The sequence below is a fragment of the Phyllostomus discolor genome, chromosome 4 (assembly GCF_004126475.2).
Source record: "Phyllostomus discolor isolate MPI-MPIP mPhyDis1 chromosome 4, mPhyDis1.pri.v3, whole genome shotgun sequence".
In the NCBI taxonomy this organism is placed as follows: Eukaryota; Metazoa; Chordata; class Mammalia; order Chiroptera; family Phyllostomidae; genus Phyllostomus; species Phyllostomus discolor.
Window position 1 is genome coordinate 8,496,648 of NC_040906.2, and position 14,991 is coordinate 8,511,638.

At 41.5% G+C, this 14,991-nt stretch overlaps 1 protein-coding gene across 1 annotated transcript in view; it reads right to left on the reverse strand.

The window, feature by feature from the left end:
- Positions 1 to 1,826: 1,826 nt before the first annotated feature.
- The window catches only part of COL4A3 (collagen type IV alpha 3 chain), a 128,039-nt gene continuing 114,874 nt past the window's right edge, over positions 1,827 to 14,991 (reverse strand). Inside the window, exons 45-52 of the mRNA XM_028509391.2 lie at positions 13,908 to 13,979; positions 13,696 to 13,821; positions 12,761 to 12,859; positions 10,262 to 10,474; positions 6,480 to 6,657; positions 6,224 to 6,338; positions 4,791 to 4,963; positions 1,827 to 4,276 (exon numbers count right to left, since the gene is read on the reverse strand). Coding sequence (XP_028365192.1) covers positions 4,192 to 4,276; positions 4,791 to 4,963; positions 6,224 to 6,338; positions 6,480 to 6,657; positions 10,262 to 10,474; positions 12,761 to 12,859; positions 13,696 to 13,821; positions 13,908 to 13,979 — 1,061 coding nt within the window. The 3' untranslated portion in view covers positions 1,827 to 4,191. The remainder of the gene's footprint in view (positions 4,277 to 4,790; positions 4,964 to 6,223; positions 6,339 to 6,479; positions 6,658 to 10,261; positions 10,475 to 12,760; positions 12,860 to 13,695; positions 13,822 to 13,907; positions 13,980 to 14,991) is intronic.

The window sequence follows — 14,991 nt, forward strand, 5'->3', positions numbered from 1 at the left end:
AAAGGTTTTGAGCAATGTCAGCATTTTTGGAAAACGCCATAAAGTCTACAGAAATCTAGAGAGTGTAGTATTTATCTGAAGTTGTTTAAATTTAGCTTGGTTATTCAAAAAATCCTTTACTTTTCCTCTGTGTTTGGTTGTCTTTTAGTTTCCGGTAGGCAGACCTGGGATTAGGGAGAAGTGAGTTAGGCACTCTTAGTGCTCTCAGTGTTCTGCGTTTACTGCCATTAGGTTGCTAAGAATCCACTAGAGACTGATCAAAATTTTCCTCTCCAAACAGTCTTATAGAGACAGAGAGAGGGAGGGAGGAGAGAGAGAATGAGCTCAAACACAGCATTACTTTTTCTACTTGCCAGCTGTAAAAATAAGTTCATTAAAATCGATTAGTATGTTTGTTAACTCAAAATGTTTACAAACTAGGTTTTTTTTTTGCCCCATTATGAGTGGTTCTAAGATATTTATTTAAGCAATGATTTTCTTGGTCTTAAGAATTATTACCTAGGATCACTGTTCATTCTCTTTCTTTGCTGATTATATCTTTATTGCCATTCAACACAGCCTGTAAGTTCCTTAATTAAGAGATTTCATGCTTAGTGTATTAAAAGTGTTCTTCGCCAGTTCTCTACATTTGAAATTTTACGAGTATTTTCCTCAAATGAGGAGTAGTCGTATTGTAAATGGGAAACATGTTATCAAAATATATGACCCATAGTTTCCATAATCTGTACAGTTTCTTACTGATTTGCAAAAACTCCTTACACACTGCCACAGAAAAGGAGCAAAGGTGTGATTGGGCTCTTCACGGGAAAACAAAAATAAATCCTAAAGAAAATACTAATTAGAATCGACAGTGTTCAACTGCAGTAGTAATGAGCAAAATATTTAAATGAGATAGGAAAAACTGTAAAAGATTGGGGATTCATTGACTTATGTAGTACATCCGTGCAAGTAATGATTAGCTCTGGTCTGTGGGTATGAAAACATGTCCCCAGTGTGTTAACTTCTGTACTGTCTATTGATTTTACAGTAAACGCATATTTTTAAAGTTCAAAATAAATTGTTTTCATTTTGAAAAAATAAGACCAGATATAATTTTTTCAATTTTATTATTAGACTACAATAAAATCATATTTTAGCTATAATTACAGAAATATTAGTACATTACAACATTGTAATTTTGTCAGGATATAATAATACAAAGTATTCAATATATTTTAAATATATTTCATTTGGTTATAGAGTAAATATTAAGTTTTGTAGCAGTAAGTTGCATCTGATGCATAGAAAAACCTTTATAAGTTATATTAGCAATAAAATTCAAATTTAATATTGTAATACTTTTATAAATAAGTTATTTAATAATAACTTTATCCTGCAGAGAAACCCGTGAGCACACTGTAATTCCAGAGTTGAAGCCAAGCCCCCAATGTAAAAGAAACAAGTTACTTAACATTTTATCTACCAAGTTAACTCTTCCCAACTTTATAAGCGACTCGCAGGTGTCTTAGGAAGAAATGCACACGAGCTGTGTTTTAACGCTCAGCCTGAGAAGTGTAATCGGGCGGCTGGTAACACGGCTGCATTGCGCATCACCTGTCTTCCTCAGAAGTTAGACACCGATGGGAGCGCAAGAGGGATGGGGGCTCGGGGATGAGTGGACGCCAGTCGTTTGCCATCAGCCCCAATCTAAGGCTTCTTCATATTAGTAACATGAGACAACCTTAAATTCACTTGTGATTTTGGACTGGAAAAAGGGGCACAGGGGGAACAGTTGTGGAATTGTTAATGGTCTGTAGAATTGTTTTTTGGGGTGTTTGCCTGGAGCAGTTTTTCTCAGTCTTTACCGTGCATTGGGAATCACGGGGGGAGAGGAGGCTTGTTAAAACTCTGGACCTTACCCCCGGAGTTTCTGATTCTGTCGGTGTGGGGTTGGCCTTAGAATTTGGATTTGTGACAAGTTCCCAGATGCTGCTGCATGGGGACTGCTTGGTGTGGTGTCGGAGACTGTAGCACCGTGCAGGCTAGGCCTTGAAAGGGGCCTGTGAGACTTGACCGGAAAACCGGGAGTGCAGGGGGCAGGCATGACCGGATGCTAGCACCGAGGGTTCCCGTGGGAAGTCAGGCTGAAGAATGCAGCGCACCCTTTGAACAAAGCTTGCTTTGCTTTGCTCTAGCCCTGTTGGTATAAACCAGGTGTTTAAGTTCAAAGATTGTGTGCAGGCCCGTTTATTTCATCCACAACCAGGAGGACTCCACGGACAGGGTACCCCTCAGCCGCTGGTCCAGGGACCACACTTGGGGGACTACCAGTCTATAGAGGGTTTGTGGGGAATCTGTCAGCCCTCTGTGGCATTGCAGTACAATGGGGACAGTAGGGCATTTTTAGAGCAAAAAGTCTTACTATTAGGCGAGTATAAATAATCTCAGTAAAACGTGCTTCTTAGTTGAAACGTAAAAGTGGCTTGACGGCCGTCACATGAGCAGTGGAGACAGTGGGCCGTGGTCACAGTCTGCGCTGTCCTCTGGGGCCACCTCTTCTCTTCCAGGGTAACTGAGATCGAAGCAGTAAAACCTGAATTTAAACATCAGCACCACCACCTCTGCCTAGGTGGGTCGGGAAACATCTTCAGAGCTTTTTCGTAGGATGCCTGGCTTCTGAGACTCATCCATAGTGCTGCCATGAAGTATAAATCGTTTTTAATGTTTTGCAGAGCTTTGGTTTCTTAACATTGTCCAAACCAAGATCTGTGGTGCCTAGAAAAAGCTAGCCTAGGAGAAGCTAGAAATCCTGGGCATAGATCTTATTTTTAAACCCTTATTGAGGGCTGTTGAATTAATGATGAAATATTAGGACAGAGATAAAGGAAGAAAAGGGGAAAAACAACTTCACTGTGTGGGGTTCCTAACAGGAACAGTAAGTTACTTTTTCCAGGATATTACATCAGAAACAAGTCCCACCCCCCAGCATTTCTGTAATTTAGTACAGTGCCTGGGGTACGGCTTGGTGCTGAATAAAATACTTATGAAGTTGAATTAAGTAACCCTGGGAATGTGTCAACCACACTGAAAAGAAAGTTTTAAGACACAGCTGGCAAGCTATACAATTTGTACATTAAGATTTTTACACGGTGGACTTTCTAAATATGGTTTGAAAAACATGTTTTTACCAAAGAAGAATTAGGGAAGTAACAAGGGAGTTTCTAAATATCCAAGTTGAATGGAGTATGTCAAGCAAAGGAAAAATATTCGGAGCCTCATTAGCCAACAAATGCCTCGAGTTCTTTCATGGATTATTGAACTACCCAATTATATGCACCAGCATTTATATGGATGGGGACAAAGTACACACCCACATCTAGTAACTTGTTCTCTTGTTGTCTGTGTGGGTGCGCTGGTAAAAGAACAGCTAAAATTAGACCCAGTTCTGAGTATGTGTGTAAAAACTCTATTAAAACTAATTCACTAAGGGTAAAAGTTGTACCTATGCGGAATACAAGCAGGCTCTGTTGCTGCAGTGACATGAATTCAATGGATGAACCAAAAGACTTAAAAAATAAACAAAACCATACAGTGTTTCCAAGGCTATTGTGATTCCATTCAGGGAACCTCTCTTTTAGCCTTAGTATTGCATATGTTTCAAAGAGCCCTAGAAAATCCCTGAACCCCAGTTTAATAACGGTTCCCTCCAGCCTTAGGTTAATTAACAGATCCAAAAGTCCAGTTTTATGAATGATGCGTGTCTTCTTCCCTGCATCTCGTCTGCTTAGGATCTAAAGTCTTAGGAAGTAGGTGGCGGGGCATTCTAAAACTAAAATAGCCTCTCTGAGTCTCAAAGACTGAAATAAAAGGGGCAAGTCTTGGAGATGTAATGGGCCGAATAGGTCTTCACTTGTATCATCAGACTTTATATAGTCACCATGTAGACAGCGTGTTGGATACAAGTAGAATACAATTTCAGGGATACTTTGTGAAAACTCTGCTGTCTTGCCTTAGAGAACTTTGAGACAGATGTAGAGAGCAGGATCACAGAACGAACTTAAAAGAAATGTTTGGTGTATGGGGAAACAGAAACTTTGTACCAAGCCATCATAGAGAGGTATTGTTGGTTAGAGAAAAACACGTCAATGCTTGCTCTGCATCGTTACTTGTTATTTAGGATGAAAAAGGACAGGTCTGTTGCCTTCGATGTCTTCATTGTCTTCTCTTCATGCACACCCGGCAGCGACTTATTATCTTCTCTAACTCCCCGGCTTTCACAGTGGATGGGATAGGTTTTCTGGGGAAAAAAAATCAATTGTAGATAAAAAGGGAATGCTTGTTGGGTTTGAGTTTTATTCATACATATTGTAGCTAATCTAAACTTTATGATAGGAGGTATATTTCTGACAAGGTATATGTAGTGTCAGCGTTTTTTTTATTTTAGTTGTATTTCAGTAGCACTAAGAAATCACACAGATTACCTTTGTTAATGAAAACTGACCCTGTTTTTTAAATGGCCTGTCCTAAAAGTCTTTCAGTACAATAAATGAAGATGAGCAGATCATTTAATGGTTTTATTCAGTAATTTACTATACATTTACATACAAATATTAAATACATCTAGTGATGCCATTGTTGCTGCAGGAGTACAGAACCATAGCTACTTGTTGATTCTTGTAAACTGGAAGTGCCAAGCTAGACAGGATTTCATTGGCATGCGAAATTTTTAAAATAATGAAAATCTAACATAGGCAACTTTTTAATAGTTCTGCAGTTGAGTCATTAGATTAAGCTTGACTTTGAGTAATTACCTGAACATTCTTTCTGGGTTTAATGAAGCCAACCAGAAACTGTAGGAATTTGAATAGTAGTTGCATGTTCCTCTTCCATGGCATTCTATGAACGGGCTGGCTCGGAATTCTTCCAGGCAGGATCCAGGGGATGCCAGTGCTTGCCCAGCGCCCTCAGAACCTGCACTTGTGAACTGTGGTGATAAATATATCTGAATGAGAATTCTGTGTATGGTGTTGAAATTTTCAGTGCTCTGGTTTTGTTTTGTTTTGTTTTTTGGTAATAGAAGATGGGGGAGGGGGAGCATGAATTAAACTTCTTGTGCTTCTTTGCCCAGATTTGCCAACACGCCAGTTACTTTCAAGTTGAGCTATAGTCATCAGAAAGAAAGTAGAAGCTGTTTCTTCTGCTTGGAATGCTCTTTTCCCCAGATGTGACGGGTTCTTACTGTCATTTAGGGGTCTGCTTAAATACAAGCCTCCGAAGGCTTAAGTAAACCTGAACATTATTTCTGGGTTTAATGAAGCCAAGCATTAACTATAGGAATTTGAATAGTAGTTGCATGTTCCTTGGTAAAGCTAGGATTTGTACCCAAGTCTCTCTTTATCTTGCCTTGTGTCCTTCATAGTAGCATTCTCCATCTGCACTCATTACTGGTCTTGTTGTTGTGGCTTCCTGGTTATTGTCCACCTTCGCCACTAGGCTATAAGCTCTATGAGAGCAGGAACTTGGTTCAAGGCTGGTGGTATCCTTAGTGCTTGTGGCATATGGTAGGTGTTCAATAAATACTTACTGAATTCACGATGGAAAGAATGGACGACTGTGAGTAAATAAGGGGAGCTATTCATGCAGAATATGAGTAACTGCTAACCATGGATGTACCGCTATCAGACTCACAGGTGGTCCTTGATAAATCTCCTCATTTGGCACTTAGATCTGGGGAACGTTTTTAAAGGCTGTTTCTCTCTTAGTGCCCATTCATTCATATGAATGTCAAAGGAAACAGTTTAAGGTATGAAGCTTTTGGGGCAGAGAGACTTGGGTACAAATCCTAGCTTTACCACTTATTAGTTGTGAGACCCTGGAGAAAATACTCTTTTTTTGTGTGTCTGTATATGGTAGAAACTACCTTGCAGGGTTTTCATAAAGATTGGAGGATGTATATAAAATGTGGGCCACATTAAAAAATAGATATTTTATTACCGATATTGTAGCTACTGTTCACCTAAATGTCTTAGAATTTGTGGGTCATCTCCTGAGAAGTCTATTTTTTAAATGCTCTAAAATTTACCAAAAAACAACTGACTGCTTTTTAAAAGGAAGGCATATTTTCAGGTTTTAAGCACATGTTTGTGAGATATTTTGTGTATTGTTATCAGACACATCATTGTTGGGGCATTTAGGATTCTACAGGCAATCTTTGTTATGAATTTGCTGTTCCTTTTTTTCTTACCATGATGAAAGAAAATCCTTTCCAAAGAGAAATCCAGCCATGGGGACATGCAGGAATGTCAGTGGTTTGGCTGTGAATGGCTATGGCAATTGCAGGACCTTCACAGACGGTGCATCTGTGACATGAAACAAAGCACATGGTGGCACCATCATGTTCCGAACTGTGATGTGCTGCCTACCATGCCATTTCAAGAGAAGTGATTCACCGAGTTCCATCACAAACTAATTCATCACAAACTAAGGGACTGAATTTTTACCTGCTAATATAAGGCTCCAGGGCTCTGCCAGTAATTGGAGCCATGTCCATTGGCATCAGAGCTGCTGTTGACAGCCAGTATGAATAATCATTTCGAGACGCGAAGTTACATACATCGTTGATGTTACAGAATAAGAATGGCATTGTGGTAAATCGCTGTAGGCAGCTTCCAAGAGTTCCTAATAAAACAGCAGACTGGTTATCACTGTCAGTAAATTAAAATTGCTTTGGATATTGTTACTAGATAGAGGCTAATTAAAACATAACCTATGACAAAAACTGAAGAAAGATGACACAAAAGAGTTATTTGCAAAATGTGTTATGGAAGTTTTAATAATGATAGAAGTCAAAGATCCTGTGGGCAAACACATTGTCTTTTTTGTACTCTTAATACTTCTGTGACCCATCTTAATCAGTGTAGAACTTGAGGATTGGTTGAGGTCAGTTGGAAAAATGTTTTTGCTTTCAAGTATTCCCAGGTCTTGATACATCTATAATACCTAATAACCAGGAAAAGCTTTAGAAAATATATTACTTTTAAGATTAAAAAGCAGATAGATGATTCACGTGAAATTGTTTTTGTTGAACAGGACAAGCTGAATTGACATTCAAGAGCCAAGGCCCCTGGCTTCAAGTTCAAGATGGCCAAGTAGGAAGATCCTGAGCTCACCTCCTCTCATTGACACCAAAACTGCAACTACATACAGAACAGCTATCTCTGAGACCACCTGAAGACTCGCAGAAAGGTTTTCTACAACTACAGACAAAGTAAAAGCCACATTGAAAAGGGTAGGAGGGGTAGAGACTAAGCCTAGTCAGCACCTACCCTACTCCCTACTCCTGATGCAGTTACTCACGAGTGGGAGGGTTATGACAACCTTGGAGGTTGCCCCTGGAGAGCGAAGGGTCTGAACCCTAAACTGGTTGACCTGAACCAGGAAGTGGAGGCCTCCTAACAGCTGTCTTTGAAAACCAGCGAGGCTCACATCCGGGAGAGCCAAAGGGCTGTAGGAAACCCAGGTTGTGCTCCTTCCCCGTTCTGGCACAGAGGGAGCAGTTTAAAGAGCAGCTAGGTCATACGTGAAGGTGATTCATTGACTAATTTTAGGGTGTGTGCTGGAGGGACAGGGATCCGCTGGAACTTGCTCATGCCACAGGTGCCGGTGGGTACCATTTTTCCCCTTCCTCTAACCTGGCTGGTCTGACACTGTCCATTAACCTTGCTAATAACACTCTTCGCCCCACCCTGGCATTTCCCTGAGGGTCCACCCAGGGTAGCACCCCTCCAGAGCACTTCCTGGCCTGCCACACACCGTGGGCAGCCTCACTCAGCACCAGCACACAGCAGTGTGTCTGCAGCAGCGGGGGAGGGCTTTGCAGCCAGCCACATCAAAGCCTTGCCCTGCATTCCAGTGAGTTTGCAACAGTTGTGGTCAGGCTTCACAGCCAGCAGGCCAGATAGCAGCAGCCTTGCCTGCTAGTGTGTCCACAGAAGTGGCCCTGCCACATCAGGAGGCTATATTAGTGCCCCCTGTAGACCACCTGGCTCTGGTAACAAGGGGGACATTGAAATTAGGGCCCTGTGGGAAAATAAGGCCACTTTTTCAAGACCAAGAGATTTCGCTTAACTACCTAATACAATACATAAAAACAAACAGGCAAAATGAAGATAGAAAAGAATATGTTCCAAACAAAAAAACAGGGCAAAACCCCAGAAGAAGAACTACATGCAACTGAGGTCAGCTGTCTACTAGATGAAGAGTTCAAAGTAACAGTCACGAAGATGCTCTTTCAACTGTGCAGACAAATGAATGAACTCAGTGATAACTTTAGCAACTTGAACAAAGACCTACAAATTCTAGGAAAGGACCTAACAGAAGTGAGGAAAGGAACAACTGAAATGAAAAAATCATTGCAGGAAATCAACATGAATCTGAAAATCAACATCAAATCTGATGACACAGAAGAATGGATCAGCAACCAGGAAAACAGGATAGTGGAAGTCACCCAGCTGGAAGATCAAACAGAAGAAAGAATTAAAAAGAACGAAGATAGCATAAGAGACCTATGGGACACCATCAAGCGTACTAACATTCGAGTCATAGGGGTCCCAGAAGGAGAAGAGAGAGAGAAAGGGACAGAAAACCTATTTGAGGAAATAATGGCTGAAAACTTTCCTAACTTGGCAAAGGAAACAGACATCCAAGTCCAGGAAGCACGGAGAGTCCCAAACAAAAGGAACCCAAAGAGACACACACCACGACACGTTATAATTAACTTGTTGAAAGTTAAAGATAAAGAGAGAATCTTAAAAGCAGCGAGAGAAAAACAGCTAGTTACATACAAGGGTATTCCCATAAGACTGTCAGCTGACTTTTCAACAGAAACTTTGCAGGCCAGAAGGGAGTGGCATGATATATTCAACATGATGAGAGAAAAAAACCTACAACCAAGAATACTCTACCCAGCAAGGTTATCATTCAGAATAGAAGGAGAGGTCAAGGTTTTCTCAGACAAGCAACAGTTAAAGGAGTACATCGCCACTAAACCAGCATTAGAAGAAATGTTAAAGGGGATTCTTTAAGTGGAAAAGGCCAAAACTAGAAATAAGATGAAGAAATATGCACTGGTAAAGTCAAACAAATAGTAAAGATAGTAGACCAACCACTTATAATGTAGTATGAAAACAATTAAAATGGCAATAAGGACATAGCTATCAATAATTACTTCAACTGAAGTTGACTAAATGCTCCATTGCATAAACAGGATGATAATAGTTTAAAAAAAGGCGGGGGAGGGGTTATACATATCCTGCCTACATTGCCTCCGTGAGACTCCTGGTTGAAAGTCACACAGAGACTGGAAATAAATAAATGGAAAAGATATTTCATGTAAATGGAAATGAAAAAAAAAAACAAACAGAAGCTGGGATAGCAATACTTACATCAGACAAAAAGACTTTAAATCAGAGGCTATATAACAAGAGACAAAGAAGGACCCAGCAATTGTTTTCTTCAGGCAAGCCCCCAGAAGTGGAACAATTCAAAAAGCTGCATGCACCTCTGTTTACTGCAGCATTATTTAAGTAGCCAAGTTATTGAAGCAGCCCCGGCGCTCATCACCAGGCGAACGGGTAAAGGAGTGGGTGTGTGTGCACGTGCACACAACGCACCAGGATGTGGCACCGCCAGAAAAGAAGCGGATCTTGCCATTTGCAACAACATGGATTGACCTTAGCATTGTATAATGCTAAGGAAATTAAGTCAGAGAAAGACAAATACTGTATCATTTCACTTAGGGGTGGAATCTGAAAAACTTAACAAACAGGACAAACTGACCCATGGATGTAGAAAAACTGATCATTGCCAGAGGGTTGGGTGGTGGGGGTATGGGCAGAAAGGTCAAGGGGATTAGGAGGTAGAAACTTGTAAATAAGTCATGGGGGGGTGCAAAGTCCAACATAAGGATTATTAATATCAGTATCACAATAACTTTGTATGGTGATGGATGGATAGTGGACCTTCTGTGGTGATCACTTTGTAAGGTATATAAGTGTTAAATCTATGTTCTGCAGTTGAAACTAATAACAGTATTGTACGTCAACTGTAATTCAGAAGAGCTTTACATTTTAGAATAAAAATTAGACATGAAACCAATCTTTTGTTAACTATCTTTAAAAAGTGCTGTAAGATACCCAAGGTTGTTGACACTCCAGAGAGAAGTGCCCCAGGCCATAAAAATGGGCAGTCTGTGTACAGAACAAAGTGGGGAGCGGGACATTACCCAGGTCTTGTCCGAGAGCTTGCTCGTTGCCTTGCACGAAGAGAAGCGAATACCCGCTGTAGAGCGGCTCCGTCCCTTCCGGACAGGAGGGAACGGCTGTGCTCTGGCTGTGCCGGCTGAAGATGAAGCCTCGCACGGTGGGACCGGCGGCAGGCGGTCCCGCATCACCCGGCTTCCCCTTCGGACCCGGCAGCCCGTTGAATCCAGGTAGTCCTTCAAGAAACGTTACTCGTATTGCAACACAACCTCAAACTTGTTTTTTCCAGAGTGCTGATTTAAATGTTTATGTGTATCTGATAAGCCCCAAGTATAGTAAGGAGTCACAGAGAACAGTGGTTTAAATAATGACCAAACAATATTAATCAATGCTGACTAATACCATACATTGCCTAGTATACATACTTGTTATATCGTACGATGAATTTTTCTGAGATCAAGGTGTCTATCTCTGTTTCCCTTTGGTGCCAAACACAGTGGCCTGTGGTGTGTTTTATGTGCATCTTTTTTGCATAAATGACTTTTACAATGTGGGGAACAAGAAATCAAATATAATCAATATAATAATCAATTTAAGAAGATAAAATTAACATGGGCTTTTCATAATTTCAATAAACATGGGCATTATTTTCAGTTAGCTTGACAGTTTCTTTCAAAGGTGCAAACTTTAAAACTTCAAGAAAGTTTTTAGTCAGTTCATAAGGCAAACAAGAACAGAAGACTTTTTAAAAAACTGATAAGAGTTTATGAGTTAAAACCAATGCACTTTTTTTACTTTGTACTTTCTCTACATTTGGAGTAGACTAATTAATACACTTTCGTCACTCTCTACTGAGGACCTGTGACCTATCCTTTTTCACCTTTCTCTTCTTCTGTCTTCATCAAATACCTTTTTTGTTTGTTTTTTATGATGCTGGCACAGGCCAACCAACCCCCTCACCCTTGGTCCCTTTCTGCTGCCACTGCACCCCAGCCAACTGCACCCTGATTTTGGTGATGGTCCTTGAGTTCTGAGGACATGCAGACATGGCGGAGACTTGGATTTGGGGACCTAGTCAAAAGAGGTATTAGTATTTTTCCTCGTAAACCGCCATGCCATGGAGTCGGGCTGTGCCTTAGCTAGTGTCAGTTTTAAGTCAGTGCTTTTCACAGGGATTTGTAAAGTCCCCAATATATTTTTTTCAGTGTCTACCTATTCCTATCTCCTCCTGGGTCCTTGGTTCATTCTTTGAAATTGAAAATAGGCTACATCCAAATTCTTCAAAGTCATCTTACTTGAAAAGTCCCAATTGCCGTGTTTTTAATAAATCAGGGAAGGTGTCTTCACTGTCCCTGGAGTCTACCTTCTTCCGCAGGAGGCCGTAGCAAGCAGGGGGTCCCTTCAGGCCTCTGCAGCGGAACTGAAGTGATCAGCCAGGTGCAGCAGCAACTCGGTTCTAGCTGGGTGAGTTATTACCCAAGGATAGTGTACACATCCAAGAACAGCCAAGGCTCTTAGCTCAGACCAGTGCCGTTTGACTCTTAGATCCCTTTCTCATCCTTACGAGGCCTTTGGTAACATCAGGATTAACTATGTCCACTTACTAATCGTTCTCAACACAATTTGTCCTGTAGAACCTTTGCTCTTGCTGTGGCCCCATTCTGAAACACTGACTTGGTCCATGAAGTTTTTTTAATTCATAGAATTATTAGTAAGGCTTTTTTTTTTTTACCACTTTGAAAAGTGTTTTCAAAGGAAAGTCAAATAGCGCTCTGAAGTGCACTCATGACAACACTGAACTATGAGTGGTTATGAAATTCATATAAATACTAGCATTACATTTGAACCTTTAAAGATCTAAATCTCTAGATTTTACAGTTATAGTAGATCTGGGCATATATCAGAAAATTGGGAAGTCACAGAATTCTTTCTTATTTTAAAGTCAGTAGTCCTAAAAAATAAGCTGTGGACATCCAGGTGTTTTCTAGGGGGTGCTTTTGAAACTTGCAGAAGGCAGATTTTGATCCGGGTGAACAGAGAGCTTATGCTTAGACTAAAATATTTAAGAGGCCTTCTTTCAGGATACACAGGAGTTGAGCTGTATTCGAGAATGGCATAGTTAAAACGCGGCTTTCCTCAGTAAGGCTACTGAGCTGCTCTTCTGTGTATATCCAGGTAGCATTTCTCTGCCTGTATATCACCCCTGTAAGTAGGTATTGTTGACTAAGTAATCCTGTAAATGGAAAAGAGTCCTGGCCTTTGTGAAAATAGAATTAGTGTTTCATTAGGTCCTCAGGCTAAAAATCTGGATTACATTTGCCCAGTCAGGAGGTTAAGAAGAATGGTGTATTTCAATAACTCGAATTTTCTTCCAAATGAACGCTTTACTGCTGGTTTGTAGTCTAATCTGAGCAACACACTGAAAGACCTAGATTACTGTGGTGGGTGGTCACCCTGGAACATGACCCCTCTGACTGCTGAAACAGCGCCCCTGCAGTGAGGGGGACAGGCCGGCTGTTTACCTTGCTCTCCTTTACGACCTTTGTTGCCTTTTTCTCCAGGTGGCCCAGGCATTCCTGGGTTTCCGTCCTTGCCTGGCTTCCCTCTTGGCCCACAGGGTCCTGTGCAAAAACACACAACAACAACAAAAACCAAACAAACCAACGTTGTATTGAACGGCTCATATAGAGAGAGGATAAGAGGTAGGGTGGTCTGCCATCTCAGTTAACCGGGACTTCCCCAGTGTCGGCAGTGAGAGTTCGGCAAACTGAGCGGACTCTGCGCTCTGGGCAAACCGGGACAGTTGCTCGTCCAAGTTGTTACATCCTAGTTCCTGGGGGCGGGGGTGGGGAGCCCCCCAAAAGTGAACTAGGAGTATATGAAGTACAGCATATTTACATTGTGCTGCCATCTTGGTGTGTGCTGATAGGGAATTCACTGTGTGCTGGTATTGACCAAGGTAGTATGTCGCCTCCCGGGTGATTCAGGCAAACTTAGAACATGATTCCATTCAGAACACTTACAGTATGCTAACCCTATATCGAGGGGTGAGTTCAATTTTCATACCCCAGTATTTGAGAAGCTTTCATGAGATGAAGCATACATTTGTACGTACTACTTTTCCAAGTGCTACACACAGTGTTAGAAGAGTATCAGTACAAAGAAGGCAGTCAACTAGAAGTAGAGCTCCGTGGCTGACAGTTGTTAGGGAAGGCAGATACAATACTTTCACCTTAATAAAAACAACCCCCTAAGTGCCCTAAAGTGCATTTGCTCAGGTTTATACCACGCACAACAGCCTTCAATAGATTGAAACGGTCTTGTATTTGCCTGTGAAGAGTGAAAGGAGCTCAGTGCTAAAGCTGATCGGAATATAACGTGTAATGGTTTTTGTGAATTGTTGTTGGCTGGGTCAACCACTTCCGAGTGATTCAAGCCAATGCTGCCAGTCCCACACCTGGTTTCCCCGCTGGCCCTGGTGGCCCAGGTTCTCCCGGTGTCCCTGGTGGTCCCGCCGGGCCCGGCGGCCCTGGGCTTCCTGGAAGGGAGATGACCGTGACTGTGCCGGGGTCCCCAGGCGCACCTGTTCACGTGAACATAAGAAGATGATGGCCATGCTCGTGAGTCACCCGTTCTTCCTGGAGGGCAAACTAAGGAGATAATGTTTACCTGGTGGTCCTTTGGGCCCCGTTTGCCCTGGAGGTCCAGTCGGTCCCAGAAGTCCTGGATTACCCTTCTCTCCTAAAAAAAAGGGGGGTGGGGGGAGCAATGTGATTGCACTTAGAACAGTGGGTTTCCCAGCCCTTCAGGTTGGTGGCAACTCCAAGGGTAGATGCTGAAGTTACCGCTGAAGGGTGTAAACCCTGTGATGGCCTCCAACTGATTTATATTCATAAGGGTTTGGGCATTTCATGTGGGCCCAGTCAGTCATGTTTAATATCTATTGAAAGGTATACGCTAGAAGTAAGCATTAAGAATTTGCGTTGTAGCATTGAATTGGGAGAGGTTCTTTTTTAAAATTATTATTACAGTTGTCCCAATTTTCCTCCCTTTGCCCTCTTCTGCCAAGGAGGGAGAGTGTCTGGGAGATCACTGTTGAAGTTCAGAAACCAGTTCAGTTCAACATTTAAGATAAAATATGAAGTGACATTAAAACCTATTTTATTATAGCACATTTCCTGGTAAATTGTATTGGTCGTCCTAGTTATGTTTTCTCAGCCTATGTCTCTAGCTTTACTAACAGCCCAGAGTTAGTCATGATGGGAACTCTCATCAGTATAAATAGAATATCTGTTTTGATAGAAACTATCAAAGTGGTAAGATTTTTCTACCAGACTTTGACATGCATGAAAACTGCCAAGAACCATTGATTTGGGTAAATATGCTTATAAAAATTTTGGAAATAATGTAGGTATTACATCTGATTACTTAGACTTCCATACTAAATACGACACTTATAGAAGATACACAGTAAAAAATTACCAAAAGTAAACTGGCAGCTATACTGTAAACTATCCACTGGATTTCAGAACTTGAGGAAGGTGTTAATATTTACTTACATACCCCAGAAGCCACAGTTTGTTTTCCCTTGGGGGATTAAAAATTTCTAAACAAAGGGCCAACTCAGCAGGGCCAGCGGATGGGTGGTCTAGTTCCGAAAACCCGAGAGTACTTGAATGTTTCATGGAACGTACTTTAAGAGAACCGATTTTATGGCTGTCCTCTCTAGATACCCCTGAAATGCCTCACCAGC